Raw genomic sequence first — 20,051 nt, 5'->3', positions numbered from 1 at the left:
GCTAGCGCTCTACCACTTGAGCCACAGCGCCACTTCCGGCTTTTTTCTTTTTGCTTATGTGGTGCTGAGGAATCGAACCCAGGGCCTCATGAGGCATGCAAGGCAAGCGCTCTACCACTGAGCCACCTTCCCAGCCCTTGCTTTGTCATTTTCTGAGTTACAAAATTTACCCATATTTCATTTTCCTTATCTATAAACTAGGTTTATTTATAGTATCTACTGAATAGAGTTGTTATAAAGAATAAATGAACTAATACATTTAAAGTGCTTGATGCTCTGCCTAGAATCTGTATTAAAAGTAATAAACTTTAACTACTATTAGAAACAGTAATACTATGTTACTAAATCCTATCTTTATGAATATATATTCTCACATATGTATTCGTATATGATAAAATCTCATCTGAAATAATAGGACGTTGAATTATAACTTAAAAGTCTCCAGTGATGGTTCTAAAATCAGTCAATGTGCAGGTATGTATCAGGGAATGGAAAGAGTGAGAGGAAATCCTTAACTTACTACACTAACAGGTTAAAGTTTAGAAGTATAATTTTGCATTGTATTATGTAATGACAGAGCCATTGAGTTTAATTAGTTTCTCCAATGGGTCTGGAGGAAAACATATTTTTAAACCACTACAATACAGTAAAAATATGTTATTGTTATTAAAAAGTAGGACAATTATAAATTCAAATACATTCTTGCTTAAATTAAAAAGAACACATAAAGGTAAGATTTTCTTAAGATCAAATTAAAATTTAAAATGTACACACTGATTTCCATTTTAAAAGTTTTGAGCTTTGATTACCACTACTGGTTAAATTTTTGTTATGTGTTAAAATATATTTTTAGATATTTGTCATATATATTACTATGCAGATATTTTGTATGTCAATTTTAAACCTTGTAATATTGAAAGCTAGATACAAACTCCATTTTTACAGGTGAGTAAATGAAGTTCAGAGGTTATGTGACTTGTAGAGGTTTGTGGAGCTACTAAATAACTGATCAAAATAGCTAGATTGCAGGGCACCAGTGGCTCACACCTGTAATCCTAGCTACTCAGGAGGGATCTGAGGATTGCATTTTGAAGCCAGTCCCAGCAGGAAACCCCACGAGACTCTTATTTCCAATAAACTACTCAAAAAAGTTGGAAGTGGCTCTGTGGCTCAAGTAGTAGAGTGTTCCCCTTGAGCAAAAGCAGCTCAGGTACAGTGCCCAGGCACAGAGTTCTCAAGCCCCAGGACCCACCAAAAAAAAAAAAAAAAAAGCCAAAGATCATGTTTTGCCTTGCTGTCTTCTATAACCACCTTGAACTTCAATCTCTTTTGAGCAATGTACTGCCAGATGGATTTTCCTGGGTTGACCACAAGATCATATTAAGTTAAAAATCACTATTTGCCCACCTCCCATTCTGAAACTTCTTCCTGACATTAGTTTTCTTCAGTTTCAATCTACTTTCTACATACTTGACAAAGTATCTTAATGCATATTGGGTAGTCAGGTCTTCCTCTCTATCATGTAGAGTATTTCAGTGATTTTTCTACCATCTTGTGCACAAATTCCTTGATATCATATACGAAGTCCTTCAATATTTGGCCTTCTACATGATTCCTACAATGGTATAAATACAAAGTATCTGTGGCCCCTCAACTCTTCATTCTCTTATTTTCCTGTGCTGTTTCTTTTAGCTTTGTAAAATGAAACTTTTATTTTTCCCTCATTTTTATTAGGATCAATTAATTGTACAGGATATGTACAATCCACTTGCATATCGACACATGCATAAACATATGATCAGACATTCCCTTCTGTCACTTTCTGTCATCACTCTCCTAATTTTCCTGTCTTCTTTCTACATAACAAATCTATTCAACTTGTATCTGCTGGACTATTTTTTTTTGTTGACATAATTTAAATCTGGCCATCATCTCTTTGAGCATTATTCTGGTATTTTGTTAAACTTTACTTCTCTTCCATTGTGATTCTCCAGGTGCTATCGTTACTCATATAAAAATGATGACATTTTCCTTGACATGTTCATTTCTTTCCTCTTTCAGGCTTGAAGATTGTAGATAAGTCCCCATTTGAATCCCCATCACCCAGCAGTAGGTACCACAGGTAGTTAGAGGTCAACCTAAAGATAAATAAATGATAGTTGGTGTATATATGGCTGTGAAAGTTTTTCCCCCATTATGCTGTCTTTTAATTGAGTTAAATTCCGTCAAGTATTACTTTGGGGTTTTTTTGTTTTGTTTTGTTTTGATTGTGAAAATACCACACAGAGGGGTTACAGTTACATGGGCAAGGTAATGAGTACATTTTTTTTTGGGGGGGGGTCTGGTCATGGGCCTGACCTTTGGGCCTAGGTGCTGTCCCTCAGCTCATCAGCTCAAGGTTAGTGCTCTACCACTTAAGCCACAGCACCACTTCCGGCTTGTTTTTTCTGCTTATGTGGTGCTGAGGAATCGAACCCAGGGCCTCATGCATGCAAGGCAAGCGCTCTACCACTGAGCCATCTTCCCAGCCCATGAGTACATTTCTTATCAAGCATTGTTGCCTCCTCTTTTGTTTCCCCTTCCCATCCCTTCCCATTCCATCTTCCCTCCCTTTCCTCCCCACCCCCCACCACCAAGTATTACTTTGTTTTAGCATCTACAGAGCACAACTATTTCATGGTGTACACCCTGCTAACTCTAGGCTTATTGGTGAATAGAAATACACATAAGAGGCCTTCTCTGCCAGACTGTGGATATACATTCTCTGCCAGACTGTGGATATACATTGTTAGCTTTCCTAAAAGTATGGAACTGTCCTCTAAGACTAGAAAACATTTATGTCAGGCTTTAAAAGCAGTAAGTAAACTTTTTTATTTTTAAAGGAGTACTAGAAGTTACAATGACTATAATATCAATAATCCATTTAGAGACACAAGTCCATTCACTGACTTATTTTTGGTTGCAAAAGAAAGAAGAAAGAGCAATGCAGGAAGAAGTATCAATAAATGCTGTTTGGCAGGTCATGGAAGACATCTGGGAGACTAGCATTATTGTCTATCATACCATCATTTCTACCACTATTATTAGTAAATATTTATGAAGTCCCCAAAGAATGTATGGGCCTATACTTGATGACTGAGAAGTAAGGTTGAGCTATAAGCAAAAGCCAGTGTTATGTATCTTATGTAAGGTTAATTGGTGGGTTACAGCGTCAGCCACTCTAAGGACATTACTTAGAATCCATTCTAGGTTAACTGGTCAAATTCCTTAGTAATCTTATTACCAACATATGTGGCTCGACCTATCCTTCTATCAGCATACTTTCTATAACAATCAGCACTTTATTAATATGTTAAAAGACTGGAAAAAATGCACGGAGCTATATTTTAGTTCTGTTATGTCAGAACACATGCTACCATGGCTTTTTCTCAAATATTTTATGTGTTGGGTTTGTTTTTTTCTCCCTAACAATCACGAGAAGATGCTGGGCTGGATTTTGATTACTTTGGCCACCATTGCATATCTAGTCTCCCGCTGCGTGGCGAGACGCTGTTCTCCGCTCACTCCTCTGCAGCATCACTACTGGACCAACCACCTCCAAAATGAGAGAGAGCTCTTTGAACAAGCTGCAGAACAGCACTCCCGACTTGTCGTCCAGGAGCGCATAAAAAAGCTATTTGGTTTCATTCCTGGGAGTGAAGATGCCAAACACATCCGTATTCCTTCCTGTCAGGACTGGAGAGATATTGCAGTGCCGAGTCTTCTATGCATGGGCGATAACTCACAAGGCCACCACTATAGCTTCCTGGGAGACAAGGTAGTTGAAGAAAATGAGGAAGACAAACCAGAAGGAATTGAATTAGAAAACGTGTCGTGTCCAATGCAAGTTGCTTAATGTATACACGATAATGGAGTTTTCATGTAATCAATTCATCTTTTCTTTTCCCCTCTCCCTCTGATATTTGTTTCTACGAGCCCATCAAAATACTATTTCCAAATTCAATTTATCTGAAGAACTATGCCAATCTATGTTTTTGAAATTTCATTCTACCTTTGGATACCTATTGTGTCACATTGGTCTAATTAAAAACAACAGCGTTTCAATCCCTATCAAAATTTGTATCTTAGTTCTGTTATTAGCTGGATGGAGATGAACATTTCTGGGTGCCATTTTGTCATCTTTAGCTGGCCTTATGGAAAAGATGTGAAGATTAGGTGTGATATCATAAGTCAATTATTTACCACAAAGCCTTTACTATTTCTACTCCTTTTAATTTCTGCTTTTCTCTATTTCTATGTTTATATAGTAAGTCTTCACTGCCCTCTTCTCTTTTGTCAAACCTGAATATCTGACCCTTTGGGAAGAAAGGTAAAATTCTCTAACTCTTGACACATGTGCGAAAGATTTTGAGTCATCCTTGTGATGAGGGCAAACGAATACATTACTTATCGCCAGCTCCATCTAAGGAACATTTTAATTTTTTTCTTTATTGTTATTGTAAAGGTGATTACAGCAGGGTTATAGTTACATAAGTCAGATAATGAGTATATTTCTTTTTGAACAATGTCATTCCTTCCCTGGCTGTCTCCCAGTTATCCCTTCCATCCTCACCCACAACTTGTATAAATGAACAAACAAGTTAAAAGGAAAAGAAAACAAAAACAGCAACAAAGAATGTAGAAACCTCTTGTGTCCATTTCTCAGGAACATTTTTATCACTACATATAAAGTTTATTCTAGACAGCTTATCCTCTGATGGTCCAATGTATACCTTTACTCTTTCAAATCTTTGCATTCAAAGTCTATTTGGGAAATTTGGACTGACTGCTTATATTTGCCTATCTACTATTAGAACTCAAAAAGGTACAATATCATGTTGGCCTTTGTCTTGCTTTGCTAAAATGTAACCTCTGGTAGTTGACATTTTTCTGGTTTATCCTGATTACTTCTGACATGTCACTTCTGATGTAGTGTCTCCTACATGAGTTTTGCCGTGTTCAACTGGCACACTGGCCATCTGGGCTACATTGGCAATCTAGGGGTTTTATGTATTCATTTCTTTAGCCCAAACAATGATTTCTTTTTCAGCAATATACTAACTGCCAATGGTCAACTTGCAAACTTTCAAGGAGACAACTTGATAATCTAAAATGCAACTAATTTATTGGTAACTTGTATTTTACACGAGTATGGGAAATTATATTTTGTTCTAAATTCTGGGTCCTTTAACTTAATGAAAACAAATGATTTTTTTAATTGAATCCAGGGTCTCATGCATGCACTGAAAACATTCTACTTCTTGGAGATATGCCCTCAGTCCTTTAGTTTCATATTTTGTTTTTGAGATAGGATCTTAATATTTGCCTGGGGTACCTTCAAATCTACAATCCTCCTGCCTGCCTCTGACTTTCAAGTAGCTGAAATTACAGGCATATGCCACCATGCTAGAAAATATTTTTTTAATGAAATAAAATGTTTTCAAGATTTCCCCCCACCCCATAGAGACTGTTTAGTGTCAGACTTGGCTAAGGCAGGAGACATGTCCTGTCCTCACCATTACTCCTTATTTAACCTACAAATGTTTAGTTCATCTCTCTGGGCTTTAACTCTTTCGTCTGTACAATCAGCATAATGATATGCTACCTTCTGCAAAACAAATAACTAAATTCTTGAGGTCCTTTCTAAACCCCCTAGAATCTTTATTTGTATGGATAAATGTGGGTCAGTATATAAACAACCTCTGGGGTGGTAATATGCCAGTGTTCCTTTTTCTGGAAGGAAAATAGCAGGTTTGGATTGAGTTTTGTCTAATCTACTGGGATTCTACCTTTTAAAGAGTGGTGACCTTTTACAAGTAGCTAGAAAATGCTATTCTACCATATCAACTAACCACATAACTCAGTATTGACATAAGATTATAGAATGATATTGAAACAAAATGGAAGTGTGTTATGGGAGGAACTAGTGTTCTAATTCCCTCTGATACAAGAGTTAGTAAACATGGAAGTAGAGCTGTGGCTCAAGTGGTAGAGCAAAAAAGCCAAGTGAGAGTGCATGGCCTGGAGTTCCAGCCACAGTAGCAGCACACCTGCGCGCACACACGCGCACACACGCACGCGTGCACACACACACACACACACAGTCTCAGTATGTTTTGTTCTCAAAATTCTCCTGCAGTCCTAAATCCTGTGCCTCTTTTTTCATAAGAGCTTTTGACATTCCTTTGTATCAAGGTTATTAGTTAAATGAACAAGGCTCAGAATTGGTTAATTAGATTTTAGAAACCATACCACAATAAAGAATCTTCATTAACACATTTAATAGCAATATCAAAGATGTATGGCTCTAGCATGACATCACCAGAAAGATTAATAGTTGTTTATCCCTTATAATTGGACACTTTGTTTCTACCAGCATCTGTAGCCCTTTATTCTTCAAACTCTTTGTCAGTATGACATAGAAGTTTATATTTTCAGCTAGTTAATCATGATTCTTTGGCTGATTAACAAGGCTTCAAAGTACTTTTTAGCACCTATAGGAACATTTAAAAGATCATACACACACTTGGGATTTCATTGTTTTCTATATTTCCTATTTTAAATTAAATAAATTGGATTCCCTGCCTTTTTTCTCTTTTGTTCCACAGCCAATTAGATAAAAAAATTTCCAGTAAAAACATGGTATTTCCTTCCCCTTATGCTTAGTGGATTTATATAATTATGGAACCGATAATTATAGTCAATTATGTGCTAATGCTGCTTTATAGCTTGCTACCAAGAGCTTTTGGCTACCACATCAAACTCTGTGGCTTGACATATAGAGATGTGCTGACTTCCTAACTTTAATTTTGCCACTTCACTGTGATCTAAATTGCCTCCTTCCCAAGAGACAAATAAACTCTATATTTAGGTAGGTTTCACTTAGATTTCTTGATGTTTTCCAAAGCAAAATTATACAGAACTATACTTTGTCATCCTCATTGTCTCCCTTCTATGTTCTGTCTCGCTATATTTTTTAAAAAACTTGAATTCATAATTGTCATAAGAAATGAAGTGTTTCCTTGCATTTGGTTTGTACATAAAAGGAAAGCATATTAATCTTAAAACTTAGAAGTCACTTGACTACTGAATGTCAGACCAGGTAGGTTTTCGCTATCTCAAAAATATGAGACAGATATGGTTTTAATTTCTAAACAGAGTCCACTAAAATTTAGCTCTGTTCAGCAAAGAAAGTGTTTTGGCAGACTGAAAGGAGCAGATAAATGACTGGCTTTTGAAGCTGTAAGGACACAAATCCACAAATGTGATTCCTCCTGGACTGAAGAGCAATGATATAATTTCCAGAAAAGGAACTTGCATTACTCCTGAATTGAGTTATTTTTCTGTGCAAAGCATCAAGTATGACTAAGCTTCTCTAATCTCTCAGTACAACCATCCCAAGAAACAGATTTCAAATATGGTTTCCTCTGCCGCCCCTGAGTGGTCAAGGCTGGTATCTGCACCCATCTCTACTCAGTGGTGCTGACAGTAATCTATTTTCAAGCATCTGAAATGTCCAAAAATCCAAAATATTATGAATGTCAACATGATGGATTATGGTTGCTCTACCAGCAAAATAGTTTCCAAAATCTGGGGGAAAAAACCAACTCTGAACTGGGAAGCACTTTTGGTCCCTAAGCATTTTGAATAAGGAACATACTCAATTTGTAGAAACAGAAATAATTCACAACACTCATTATATGCTAGCTCCTTATAACAAAGTGGCAAGCAGTCACATTAGAAAATAACTTGCCAGGGTGACATTAAATGCTGTAGGAAATCGGAGAGAATTTTGTAAGGCTTTGTATAACAAATACTTTCTTTTTTATGTATTGTAAAAGTGATTAACAGGAAGGTTATAGTTACATAAGTAAGGTAATGAGTACATCTCTTTTTGAACTTACCCCCTCCATTTTTCTCACTTTCCCCTCCCCACTCAATACTTTCTCATTTCTAATATTATTTTATTAGGTAGCTGGTGATTCATGAATTATCACTGAAATCTAAGTCTACCTAAAATTTCCTATTTTCTTAATGGTAATTAAGAAACAGATCAGGGGTGGGAAGGTGGCTCAGTGGTAGAGCACTTGCCTTGCATGGCTGAGGCCCTTGGTTCGATTCCTCAGCACCACATAAGCAAAAAGAAAAATGCCGGAAGTGGTGCTGTGGCTCAAGTGGTAGAGCGCTAGCCTTGAGCTGAAGAGCTGAGGGACAGTGCCCAGGCCCAGAGTTTAAAAAACAAAAAAGAAAGAAAGAAAAGAAAAGAAACAAATCAAAGAATGTACAAAAGATGACAAACTTATAAGTGAGAAAGTCCAGATTTTACCCAGAGTCTGCTTTGGGGCTGGCTCTCAGCTCCACAGCACTGGCCTAGAGTTCTGTCACAGGGGTAGCTAGCTTATCAATCCAAGAGTATTATAGGTATTAGGCTAATTCTCCTCAGAACTCCTGCCAACCAACAGCTGAAACATCCTGCAGTCCAATAGTGTGTCACATCACATTTGCATCCCTCTCTTTCTACCTACACTGTACCTATGTAAATAAGGTCTCACTTCTAAGGCACTGTGCACTTTCTTACCTAGGTGACCTCTCCACTCTCACTTGGGCCAAACTTTGGACCTGAGCTACATAAAAGCCTGCAGCACTGATTCTTAGTCTCACACTAACCACACACCTGCCCTGGTGTCTCAGGCATTCTCCTTCTTATTCAGGATGGAAGCAGGACAGCACTATAATCTTCTCATTTGTTTTCTGTAGGACATAGTTATAAAGGGTTAAACCAGAGTTCAGAAAAACAATTTCCCATTACTCACATGGTCACAATCAGGGCAATCTCTTTAGAACTTTAATTTTCCCTTACATGAGATTTTGGGTTGTGATTAAATTGTGGGAGTGGTAATTACTCCTCTTTGAAGAGCCATTCCAGGTAAAGCTGTTTTAAGGAGACACAGTATAACTGCATACACACAAGCACAGACACCTGTACTGCAGAGGTTACAAGACTGTAGTAGTACCATTCCCATTCTAATCTCTGAAACTTGTGAATGTCACTTTTATAGATAAAAAAAGACTTTGTAGCTGGTCACCAGTGGCTCACACTTATAATTCTAGCTACCCAGGAGCTCAGATCTGAGGACTGTGAAACCCTTATCTCCAATTAACCACAAAGACAGAATCAGAGCAGTGGCTCAAGTGGTAGAGCATCAGCCATAGGTGAAAAAGCTAAAGGTCAGTGCCCCAGACCTGACTTCAAGCCCCAGGATAAGAGTGAGAGAGAGAAAGAGTGTGTATGTGTGTTTGTGTGTGTGAAAGACAGAGAGACAAAGACAGCGACAGACAGAGACAGAGATAGAGACAGTTTGCAGATATGATCAAGTTTTTGAGAGTAGATTATCCCAACATAATCACAGAGCTCTTTACAGAACAATCTTAGGAATAGTCAGAGAGAAGGCAGAGGGAGGGAGTGCCAAGGAGTGGCACAGTGGCACAGCTGGAGAAAGACTCCATCAACCATTGTTAGATTGTTAAGGTTGTATAGCTCATGAGTTTAGGAACATGAATGCCCATTGGGGGGAAAAGGCATGGAAATGGACCTTCCCCCAAAGCCTGAATAACAAACATAACCTTCTGACACTGAGACTTATTTCAGTACAGTGAGAACTATGCACTTTTGCTAAGGTTGTGGTACTATGACAGAGTAACTTTGTGTTGTTTTAAACCACTGAAATTTATAGTAATTTAGTGTAGTGGTGATGGGAAATTAATACACATAGCAATACATGGGGAAAGCTTACAAATCCACAAGTCTGTGGATGAATGAAAACCTCTTCAAGCATTCTAAGACTCTGTATGCACTGATGTACCATCTAGGTACAGCTGATGCTTCTAAAAAATAAGTATACACAATATTTTGCAAATAAAATTCAACGCATTCTAATACTTTAATATATTCTAAAATAAGGAAGAATACTTGAGGATAAATTTGCACTGTATTTATAGATACTTCATCTTAAGCAACAGAGAAAAATATGTAAACGTTTCTCTTTTGCAGTTGCTAGTTTGCAGTATCGAGTATACTATAAATATTTTATAATGCAGACATATTTCAGCATTTAAGGTTCAGGAGAGCAAATCCCAAACCAAGCAAATGCAAAAAAAAAGAAAAGAAAAAGCTGGATTTATGTGATGATTTATTGCTTGTATAAATTTCATGTTATGAGTAGGTTACTGTTGCTAAGTCTATGCTTGCCATTCTTTCATGTTGAGATCACTTGAATCAGAGAGCCATCTACAAAATAAGCATTTTAACCAAATAATGATTTACTAGATCCTATGAGGTCTAATAAAAAATTATTTTGTGGGGAAGATAAAGTCATGTGCCATTCTTACGAAAAATTTCTGGTTGTTACAGGCATAGTTAGAATAATAATTAGTATACAATTCAATTCAGCTCGCCATCATGGCGCCTGGTCTTTTTGGAGCATCAGCACTCTTCTGGGAGGCTACACGGTGGGGCCCTCCCGGAGGATGCCTGCAAGGCAGGGCACCGCTTGGACCTAAGGGTCGTGTTCTTGCTGCACATCTGACGACGCCCCCGTGTGGCCAGACTCAGGTGTTTCACCTGAGACGCCAAGTCCCACCTACATCTCCAGAGCCAGCTGGGAGTGTGGGTCCTCCACTCGGGCGCCTGTGGCTCACACCTGTAATCCTAGCTACTCAGGAGGCTGAGATCTGAAGATCACGGTTCAAAGCCAGCTCGGGCAGGAAAGACCGTAAGACTCTTATCTCCAATAAACCATTCAGAAAACCGGAAGTGGCGCTGTGGCTCAAGTGGTGGAGTGCTCGCCTTGAGCTGAAGAGCTGAGGGACAAGTTCCCCACCACAAGCGTCCGAGGGCTGCTTCTGGCTTTTAATGGGCCTTTCAGATTGTATTCTCTGTCTTTTCTGGCCTCTGATCAATTAGGTGATGCAGCATGCTCTAGTGCAGATCAAGGACATTCCTTGGACTGGAATGAGAGAGCCAGACTAGCACCATCCACCAGTACCTGGCCTGTCAAACCACCAAGCGGCCACAGGTGAAAGGCAGGAAGCAACCGTTCCTGCTTTCCTTCCCCTTTCCTCTCCGCCCTTCTAAGGTCGCTGTGATTACGGCCTATAGTAATTGAAAACAGGCGAGATTGGAAAAAAAAAGTGTGCTAATTTTAACTGAATGGAAAACAAGTGATCATTCACATTTCCCGGACTACTTTGGGTTGGACCTGCATTGGTGGTGAAGAAAGCGTACTTCCGTCGCTTCCTCAAAGTTTAAGAGTTCAATACTCAGTATCTGAAACATGGAGTCACCGCCAAAGTTTGCCTGGGTAAACTGGCTATATAACGTATTCCTCAGCTAAAACACTCCTCAACTTAAAAAAATAATCAAGATGCCTTTTAATACGTGTGCCTAAATGCACTTCATCAAAGTATAGTCATTTGATTAGCCTTCGCTATTATGACTGTGTGCAGTGATGAGCCGATAGTTAGCCTCAGAAGTGGCACTTCCGTTCATGACATAGCAGCGTTACCCTGTCTAGCCAAGTGTCATTGAAACCAGCATCTTTTGCCATTTACAGCCACGCACGGCGTGCACAGGTGCAGGTCTGCGCTCTGCGTCGTTTGCTTCAGGATCTCACACGACGTTTTGTGTTGTGGCTGCGGTTTCTGTGCGGTCCCGGGGTGTGCACTCGGGGCCGGGCACCGTCCTGGCCTTGGTGCTCATCAGGTCTAGCGCTCGACCGCTTGGGCCACAGCTCCACTTGGGCTTTTTTTTTGGGGGGGGGGGTAATGCAGAAGCGCATGGGCTTTCCTGCCTGGGCTGGCTTCGAACTTCCATCCTCAGATCTCAGCCTCGAGCAGCAAGGATTACAGCACGGGGCGAGCCTCCCAAACCCGTCCCACCGACGACCGTCAGGCTTCCCACTCCCCCTGAGCCCGGTCCCACCACGGGCCCACCCGCTCCCCCACCTCCGGCGGAACTCCAGGCCGCTCGGGCTTCCGGAAGCCCGACCATGCGAGGAACACACGGGGCCGCCGCCGGCCGCAAACCGGAGAAATCTGAAATTCAAGGACGTCCCGGGTCCCGCCGGCGGCGACGCCGTCCCGCCCAGCGCCCACGCTGGCGCTCGGCCCAGGCGTTTAGAGCGAGGCTGCAGCTCGGAGGGGACTTCTCTGCCTCAGGTCCCGCCAAGCCCGGCAGCTCTCCTTAGGTGTCCTTGGCGAATGCCGGAGCGAGTGGTTTCATTATCCAGCAAATCCGAAGCGAGCGTGGGACAGGCGTTGAATTGGCTTCCCCGAGGCCAGGCAGAACGAGTCGAACGCCGATCGAGGGAGCAGAACCGGGAGAACGGCGCGGGACTGTTAGCTCAGTAGGCCGGGCCTGGCTGTAGCTCCCCGGGCCTGGAGAGTCGGGCTCTGCGCCTGCGTCCACCTGGCAGCCGGCGCGGCGGCGGTCTGGGCTGCACCGCGCCGCCCAAGTGTCCGGCGATCCATGGGCCAGCAGCGAGGGCCACGATGACAGATTACGGCGAGGAGCAGCGCAACGAGCTGGAGGCCCTGGAGGCCATCTACCCCGACTCCTTCACAGGTGACGCTCGAGGCCGCGAGCCCGCAGCCGCCCTGAGGTGGGCCGAGAACGAGCCGGAGCCGCCGCGGCCCTCGGCCTCGGGGCCGGGCTGAGGGGGGAGATCGGGGCCCGCGAGGTCGCAGGACCCCCTCACCCGCCACTCGGGGTCGAACCCCGGGGCAGCTCCCCACCCCCACCCCGCCCCGCCCCGCTTATCCTGTAGCTTGAAAGTTCGGATGGCGCGGGCGGGACCTCGGAGACCCCGAATCGGGCTTGGGGGGTAATTGACAGCAGCCGTAGGTTCACTGGGATGCACGGAGAGAAAAAGAATCCTCCGAGAGAGATCGAGGCTTCTCCGGGTCGGAGGTAGCTGTTTTTCTCTCGGCGGCGTGTGAACATTGGTGGAAGTCTGAGTCAGGATAGAGAAGTAGCCTAGCCCCTGGAGCTCGTCGGCTTGCTTTCAGAACGGAAATCTCACGGCATTCTGCAGAATGTCGAGTGAATGATGCCCCCTCTACGTTTCTGTTCCGCTGTAGAACACAGGTGAGGGGATCAGACCGGAAGGGGGGGGGGTTAGACGTCCCCTAGGTTGCCATGGAGGCTCAGGAAAGGTAAGTAAGTAGCTGGCTCTGTCTGGTCTGCCGTCGAGGTACTGCAGACTGGTATTAAGTTCTGGGGGTTTGGGTCCAGTTCTAAAGCTGAGATGAGGGAGGGCAGACTGCTTGGTAGGTTAGGCTAGGGTAGCGTATCGATAGGTCCATTCGCTCCATTTTAAAGAAAGAGAATTCTTTTATATTAAAGCCGTGCTTCACCAGATTCTGAGAACGCTGCAAGATCACTGGATCGCTGATTTCTCTCAGATATGAAAAGCAGTGCAAGGAAAGCTGGTATGCGTGTGAAGCCTTTAGGTTTGCAGGACTGACATTCCTTTGCCTGTTCTTTTGACTGTTGCCCATGATTGAGTGTCAGAATTCAGAGTGTGACTCTTTAACTCATGAAGTCCAGCCCTCTCCCTTGGTTTAGTGTAGATTTTTTTCCTTGACTTCACCTTTTTTGACCACTGTTTGAAATGGTAGAAAATTTTGTTCTGCTTTGCCAACAGGCAGATGTCTCTCAGCTACCCCTGTATAGCTCCAGTCCTGTTCATGTTCTCTCACCAGCAATTCAGCTGTGCTGTGAGGATGTTAAGGGGATGAGTGAAGAGGGGTTTGAGAGTGTCATTATCTGGGTGAGTGTGTATGGAGTCTGGCTCCCTTCTCTCTCCTTGCTTATATGTCATGTCTAACTAAAATAGGATCCAAGAGTCAGTTCGTAGATATGCTCTTAATCACAATGTTTGGTTAGTTCCACTATTTGGGAAATATAATAGGTGAGAACACTGTAGATAGAGGTAACAAAACATTAGCTGTACTTACTGTTCGTTTCTTTGTACATAGGGTAGATGTACATAGGGTAAATAACTGCATATGTGCACTTACAAAGGTGACATGCATGTGTAGCCTTAAAACAACCTTGTGAGTATCTTAACTTATAGTAGGCCCTAATAGCTCTGGTACACGAAATTCTTGTCAGATGCAGAAAGTGCTGGAGGATTCTGAGCCAGGGAAATAAATGATGAATTTTCTGATTCTTTCAAATATTCTGCTATTATCAGTTGAGTTTATCTGTGATTCCTGTCAGCATCTATACAAGATTTACAATAAATAAGATCTTGATATATAGTTCTTAGGGACTTAGGGACTTGTACTTTTTACAGTAGAGGCAGAGAACCTTAAAGTGTTTTCAAGTTTGATGTTTTTGAAATTTTTGAAGTTTGTAAGATTTGCTATTTTACACCCTTCCATACATTTGAACTTCTGTGTCCAGTGAAAGAGAGCTTGCTATGTCATATCGCCAAGGAGCACTTTTCATTTTGAATCTCATTAAATATTAGGTTTAGTAAATGCTTCATCTATTGATGAAGGAAGTAGATACCTTTTTAATGTGTTACTAAGAAGCATTTGTTAAGTACACATGACCTTATATGGTTATTGAGTGGACATAATTCCAGCCCATAGACCTAGCTTAATCTCATTACTTATATTTACAAAGATCTTTTGGTCCAATGTTGCATTTGCTGTGAATTATATCATAATACAATTTCTTCTTTTTGCCTATTCTGTAGCTTGATTGCACATTGATCCAACCCTCCTAACAACTAGTCTTCCAAAATATAAATGGACTCTTCTGATACCACATTCTCCTTCAGTAGTGCTTCACATGACAAGGTCCTGCTAAGGTAGTAGAATTTGGTTATTTCCATTGCTATATCAAAATCTCTGGCTGTGGGGAGTTTTGTTGGAATAAACTAGTTGACAGTTCAATAAACTAGTTGACTTAAGTTCCCTTAATTTTGTTTACCTTACCAAGATGGGTACAATACACACTTGCTGTGTCAGTCTGCTAAGTAGCAGCCATGAGCACTTAATAGTTATAGTAGTATCTTAGAGATAGAGCAAAAATCATCTAGTAAAAACTATTTTTGTGAGACGTACTTTTTGGGGTTTTTTTTTTGTTTTTTGTTTTTTTGCTTTATGTGGTGCTGAGGAATCAAACCCAGGGCCTCATGCATGCAAGGCAAGCGCTCTACCACTGAGCCACCTTCCCAGCCCGAGACATACTTTTTGAAAGGTTAGATACTCCCTAACAACCAAAGGGACTTAGTAGGGGCTTTCTGATTCTTTGTGAAAACCTAAGGTCATTTGTGTATCCATATCCATTAGCCTGTTTTTGACAAAACCCTTAAATTCTGTCCATTTTATCATCATAAACACTACATCACCTAACTCACCCCTCCTGTTTCAGTAGGTCCCTGTTCAGTAGGTCCCTATGCCCAGCAGCCTTCTCCTTTCTGTAAAAGTAATTTCAAACACACAATGGTGGAGGTCTGGCATCCATCATTTACCAATAGCTCATACTAATACCTTAGAATGGAATTGTTAAACATTTTTATTGTAAAGGTGATATACAGAGGGGTTTCAGTTACATAAGTCAGGTATGAAGTACATTTCTTTTGGAACAGTGTCATCTCTTCCCTCAGTTTCTCAGTTTTTCTCTCTTGACCTCCTCTTCCCCTCAAGTTGTATAGTTCATTTTCAACGTAGTGTCCAGTGAGTATCACTGCTGAATTAGTTCACCCTTTGTCCCACCATTTCTGTGCTTCCCCTGCTCCTCTCTAAATAGAATGGAATTTCTTTCAGCATAACTCAGGAATCTGCCAGGCACAGTCACTCATTCTGTAATCCTTGCTATGTGGGAGACAGATCAAAGTATCAAGGTTCAAAGCCATGGGGCAACAGTTAGTGAAATCCCCTACAATCAACAAGCTGTGAGTGGTGATCTGTGTTTGTACTGCCAGATATACTGGGAGCATAGATGGGAGGAGGATTGTGGTCTGAGGCCAGCCACAGGCAAAAATAATAATAATAATAAAATAAAAACTCTACTTGGAACAATAACAAAGCATAAATGGGCTAAGGAAATGACTCAAGTGGTAGAGCCTAGCAAGTGTGAGGCACTGAGTTCAAATGCTAGAACCATGACCAAAAACAAAAAAAACTGAGTAATTAGCTGAGCATAATGGCTGTAATCTCAACATCCTAGCACTTAAGAGGCAGAGCAAAAGGACACAGTTCAAAGCCAGTTTAGGCTACATAATGAGTTTCAGGCCAGACTGGTCCACCCATGAAACCTTGTCTTATTAAAACAAAACAGAACAAAGCAAAGAACAATAAAACCCCCTATGGACTCAGATTTTTTGCAAACCCTGATGGATCTCACATCCCTATTTATTAGTTATTGTACAAGTTCAACATATTAACCCCGCTCCTACATTTTTTTTTAATTTAGCTGTGACAGAAAATCCCAAATAGCAATGGTTTTTACAGTGGCTAAAGTTTGCTTTTTCTTCATATCAAAGAATTGTGGCAGCTCCACCTCCAGACAGGAAAGAGACTTGTCCAGACTCAAAGTTGCGTGCTTACCCTCTTAGATAAGATGGCATCATCGTTCTCTATCTAACATCAGAATGGATAAAGGAATGAAGTGGGGGGTGCAGTGCTGGAGAGGAGGGAGGAAGGTAAAAACCCGAAGTTTCTCAAGGAAATTTCCCAGAAACTGCCCAAGGTCACATCTGTTCCCATCTTGTTAGCTGTAACTGCATCATTTCATTAGAAATATTGTGTCATTCTTATTCTTTGGTAAATATGCTTAGAAAAAAATGTCATAATTGGACAGAGGGAGAGTGGATATTTGAAGACTTAGCAGTATTCCCCAGTAGCCTTTTTCTTTGTTCTACCTTATTCCCATTTTTTCCTTTGTAGTGATACCTTGGTGTGGTATTTTTGCAAGCTTTTTAATTTACCTATTTAATGGGAAACAATGAACATGCTGTATAACTATCTAAGGAGTATAAAATACTCTGCCTGAAACTTACCATCTTAGTTGTTGACTCTTCTAATAATGTGCCTAAGAGTTCTTTGCCTTTATTAACTGCTAACTTTGATTTTTACCTTTGCTGCATGTGGACATGGACACCCCTTGGTGATACCATCTCTGAAAGGCCTATCCATGCAGCTCTTTTGTTGTGAGGTTCCTACAGTGTTCTAAGCTAATTATCTCCATAATCTTTTGGTTTCCTCATTTACCAGATGTTTATCTGATGCCTTGCACTTAGGCAAAGCAACAGTCTGAGTTGTTTTGGAGAACTGAAAGGTGATGATTTATATGAAGGGAAAGATTAGTATGTGCATAAGCAGGACTCTGAGACATTGTGAATAAATAGTTTGGTATTGCCAGAACATAAAACTCATGAGACCTGATAAGTCACATGGGCCAGTTCATAGGGAGCCTTGTCAGGGATTTAGACATGGTTTTACAGAACAATGCTTCTTTACGTACATGGCTACATACTATAGTGCACATTGCAGGCACTGCTCTATCAAGTGCAGATTCTGCTAGTTGAGTAGTTTCATACATAAAATAGACTTCAAGTTATATGTGCTTTCCAGAGTCTTAACTCTTGCCCCTTTTTCACAGTGATGCTAACACACTTAGGCAGGTGTAAGCAGGTAATGATGTGATGAAAATGTGCTTGCTTGGAAAACTGTTAAAGCAGTAGTGAGCATGGGGGGTGGGTAGCATGGGCTACCTCTTAAAAACTCTTCCTTTGATTTGTATAACTGTTTTCTCTTGAGTTTGTATAACTGTTTTCTCTTGAGTTTGTTACTCGTTCCTCTGCTTGTTTCTAATAAGCTTTAGTCAGTTTTTTACTTTGTTTTCCAAGTAATAGATTTTTTTTTTAACCAAGCTGGCATTCACTTTTATTTTTCCATTACCTTTTCTCCTTGATGTTCACATTTAGTCTAGTGACTTTAGCTCTCACATTGCTATAGATAATCCTAAATGAAAATAAAGCCTCGTTCTCATTATTTCCAGTTCTCATCTGATGTCTACTCAGTGCCTCATAAGTACATGTCTGGTTTTCTTTTGTATTCCTCATTTGAGTTCTCCATGCCACATCCTCAGCCTGCAAACTCTCCGTGTCATCCTTGTGGTGACTTCCTCCTGGTCTCCTGCTGTTCTCACAGCTGACAACCTCGTTTAAAACCTCATTGGTTTGACCTCATTTGTAGCAGTAATTTCCTAGTTTAATCAACTTACAGTTTTGCTTCCCTCCTTCCATCCTATACACTGTTGTTTGATTTTATAACTGTCTAGTGGTACAATTTTAACTATATTATTACTAAAATCTGTTACCATCCAGGACTTAAATTTCAACTGTATTTTCACCTCCTTCGCTGACCTATTTGTTCATCAAGCTAAAGCTATAATCAGTCCCTAAACGTCCCACTGGCTTTTCATCCATTGTGCTCTTACTGCCGTGGTATACTCACCTGTTCACCTTCTTCATTTTTACTGGCCAATATGCCACCCATGGTTTTTAGCATAATTCAAATGACATCCTGGAATTTCTCAACTGAATTTTTTTTTAAAATAAAGCACTTTATAGTTTAGTTCTACAGTTACTGGTTATAGAACCTTGAGTGATTTATGAAAAGGTCTGTGTCTTGAGTTCTAATATCTATGAACTTGGGGCTAATAATGTCATTGCTTTAAAGACCATGTATTCTTACATTTTAACAGTACTGAAATAGGAAGTTATTGATTACAGGATTGACAGCCTTTTTTTCTTAGTGGCGTATAAGTAAAAATAGTGCATACTTGATGAGGTCTTAAATTTGGTGAAATATAGCAAGAAAACCATAGTTTTAATGGTAGATTTAAAGAGATTTTATGCAAATGCACAGCACAGGATAGGCACAAAATGATGCTCAGTCAGAGTTAGCTGTTTTACTGAATATAGGTTATCCCTACATTGAGGACTTGATAGAGTCCTTGTTGCAAGGAGTAGCAAGTTGGAATGTCATGATTAAATTCTTATTTCCTTGATTGCAGTGTTTATATTTCATGGTATGTAAATAGTAAAATTAGTCATGAAGTAAAACACATATGTTTTAAAACACATATTTATTTAGAAATAGGTAAGACCAGTCATTTTGAGAGAAAGCTTATGAGTTTTCAATAACTTTTCAGGATAGGCTGAATTGCCTACGACCTAGTACAGGATGAGTACAATAAGTGTTTCGTCTGCCCTGATAACACCTTCTAATAAACCCAGATGTTCACTTTTGCTTCAAGTGCCTTAAACCTGGATTAAAATTTTAAATGAAGTTATCTGTCCCAGAAATATTGGTAATCTATATTATGGTGACTTAACCAGGTTCCTGGATACTAAAGGCAAATAGTTTCCATGGTGACTTCTTTAAGTAATCTTTGCTCTTTCATATCAGAAAGAGTCCACAGAGCTCCTGTCAACCTTAACAGGTGCCAGTACTTCCCTAGTATAGAATAAAGCATATAGGGTTTTCTCTAAGGCTTAGCAACTGTCACTACTGATAATAACTTCCCTTGTTTACTATTCACATGGTTTTGAATTCAGGTTTCCTTTGTTAACTGTTTTTTCTCCTTTTCTCCCATTAGTCTTTGTTTCATTAAGCCAATATGTATTGAGTGTCTAAAGCCTGTGAGGCACTGATCTGGAAGCTCCCATAGAAAGCATTGTATAATATCCTTGAGATACATGACATCACACTGAAATGATTAATAAAGCTTTCATATGTATGTAAAAGTTGATTTATATGTCTTGTCTTCTTTAATAAATTTAAGCTATTTACTGCTCATATTTTTTTTTTTTGGTCCAGTCATGGGGCCTGAACTCTGGGCCTGGGCTCTGTCCCTCAGCTCTTCAGCTCAAGGCTAGCGCTCTACCACTTGAGCCACAGCGCCACTTCCGGCTTTTTTCTTTCTGCTT

The 20,051-nt window shown here is 40.5% G+C and overlaps 2 protein-coding genes across 2 annotated transcripts in view; both read left to right on the top strand.

Moving 5' to 3' along the window:
* Nucleotides 1-3,895, top strand: part of Fam26d (family with sequence similarity 26, member D) — a 5,012-nt gene extending 1,117 nt beyond the window's left edge. The window contains exon 2 of the mRNA XM_013032786.1: nt 3,482-3,895. Within this exon, the coding sequence (XP_012888240.1) occupies nt 3,482-3,895 (414 nt within the window). The remainder of the gene's footprint in view (nt 1-3,481) is intronic.
* An 8,675-nt stretch (nt 3,896-12,570) lies between these two features.
* Nucleotides 12,571-20,051, top strand: part of Rwdd1 (RWD domain containing 1) — an 18,154-nt gene continuing 10,673 nt past the window's right edge. Inside the window, exons 1-4 of the mRNA XM_013032785.1 lie at nt 12,571-12,735; nt 12,864-13,006; nt 13,105-13,183; nt 13,743-13,868. Coding sequence (XP_012888239.1) covers nt 12,589-12,735; nt 12,864-13,006; nt 13,105-13,183; nt 13,743-13,868 — 495 coding nt within the window. The 5' untranslated portion in view covers nt 12,571-12,588. The remainder of the gene's footprint in view (nt 12,736-12,863; nt 13,007-13,104; nt 13,184-13,742; nt 13,869-20,051) is intronic.

Source organism: Dipodomys ordii, unplaced genomic scaffold (assembly GCF_000151885.1).
Source record: "Dipodomys ordii isolate 6190 unplaced genomic scaffold, Dord_2.0 Scaffold157, whole genome shotgun sequence".
NCBI lineage: Eukaryota > Metazoa > Chordata > Mammalia > Rodentia > Heteromyidae > Dipodomys > Dipodomys ordii.
Note: the sequence above shows the minus strand (reverse complement) of the source record. Positions and strands in the feature narration are given on the sequence as shown.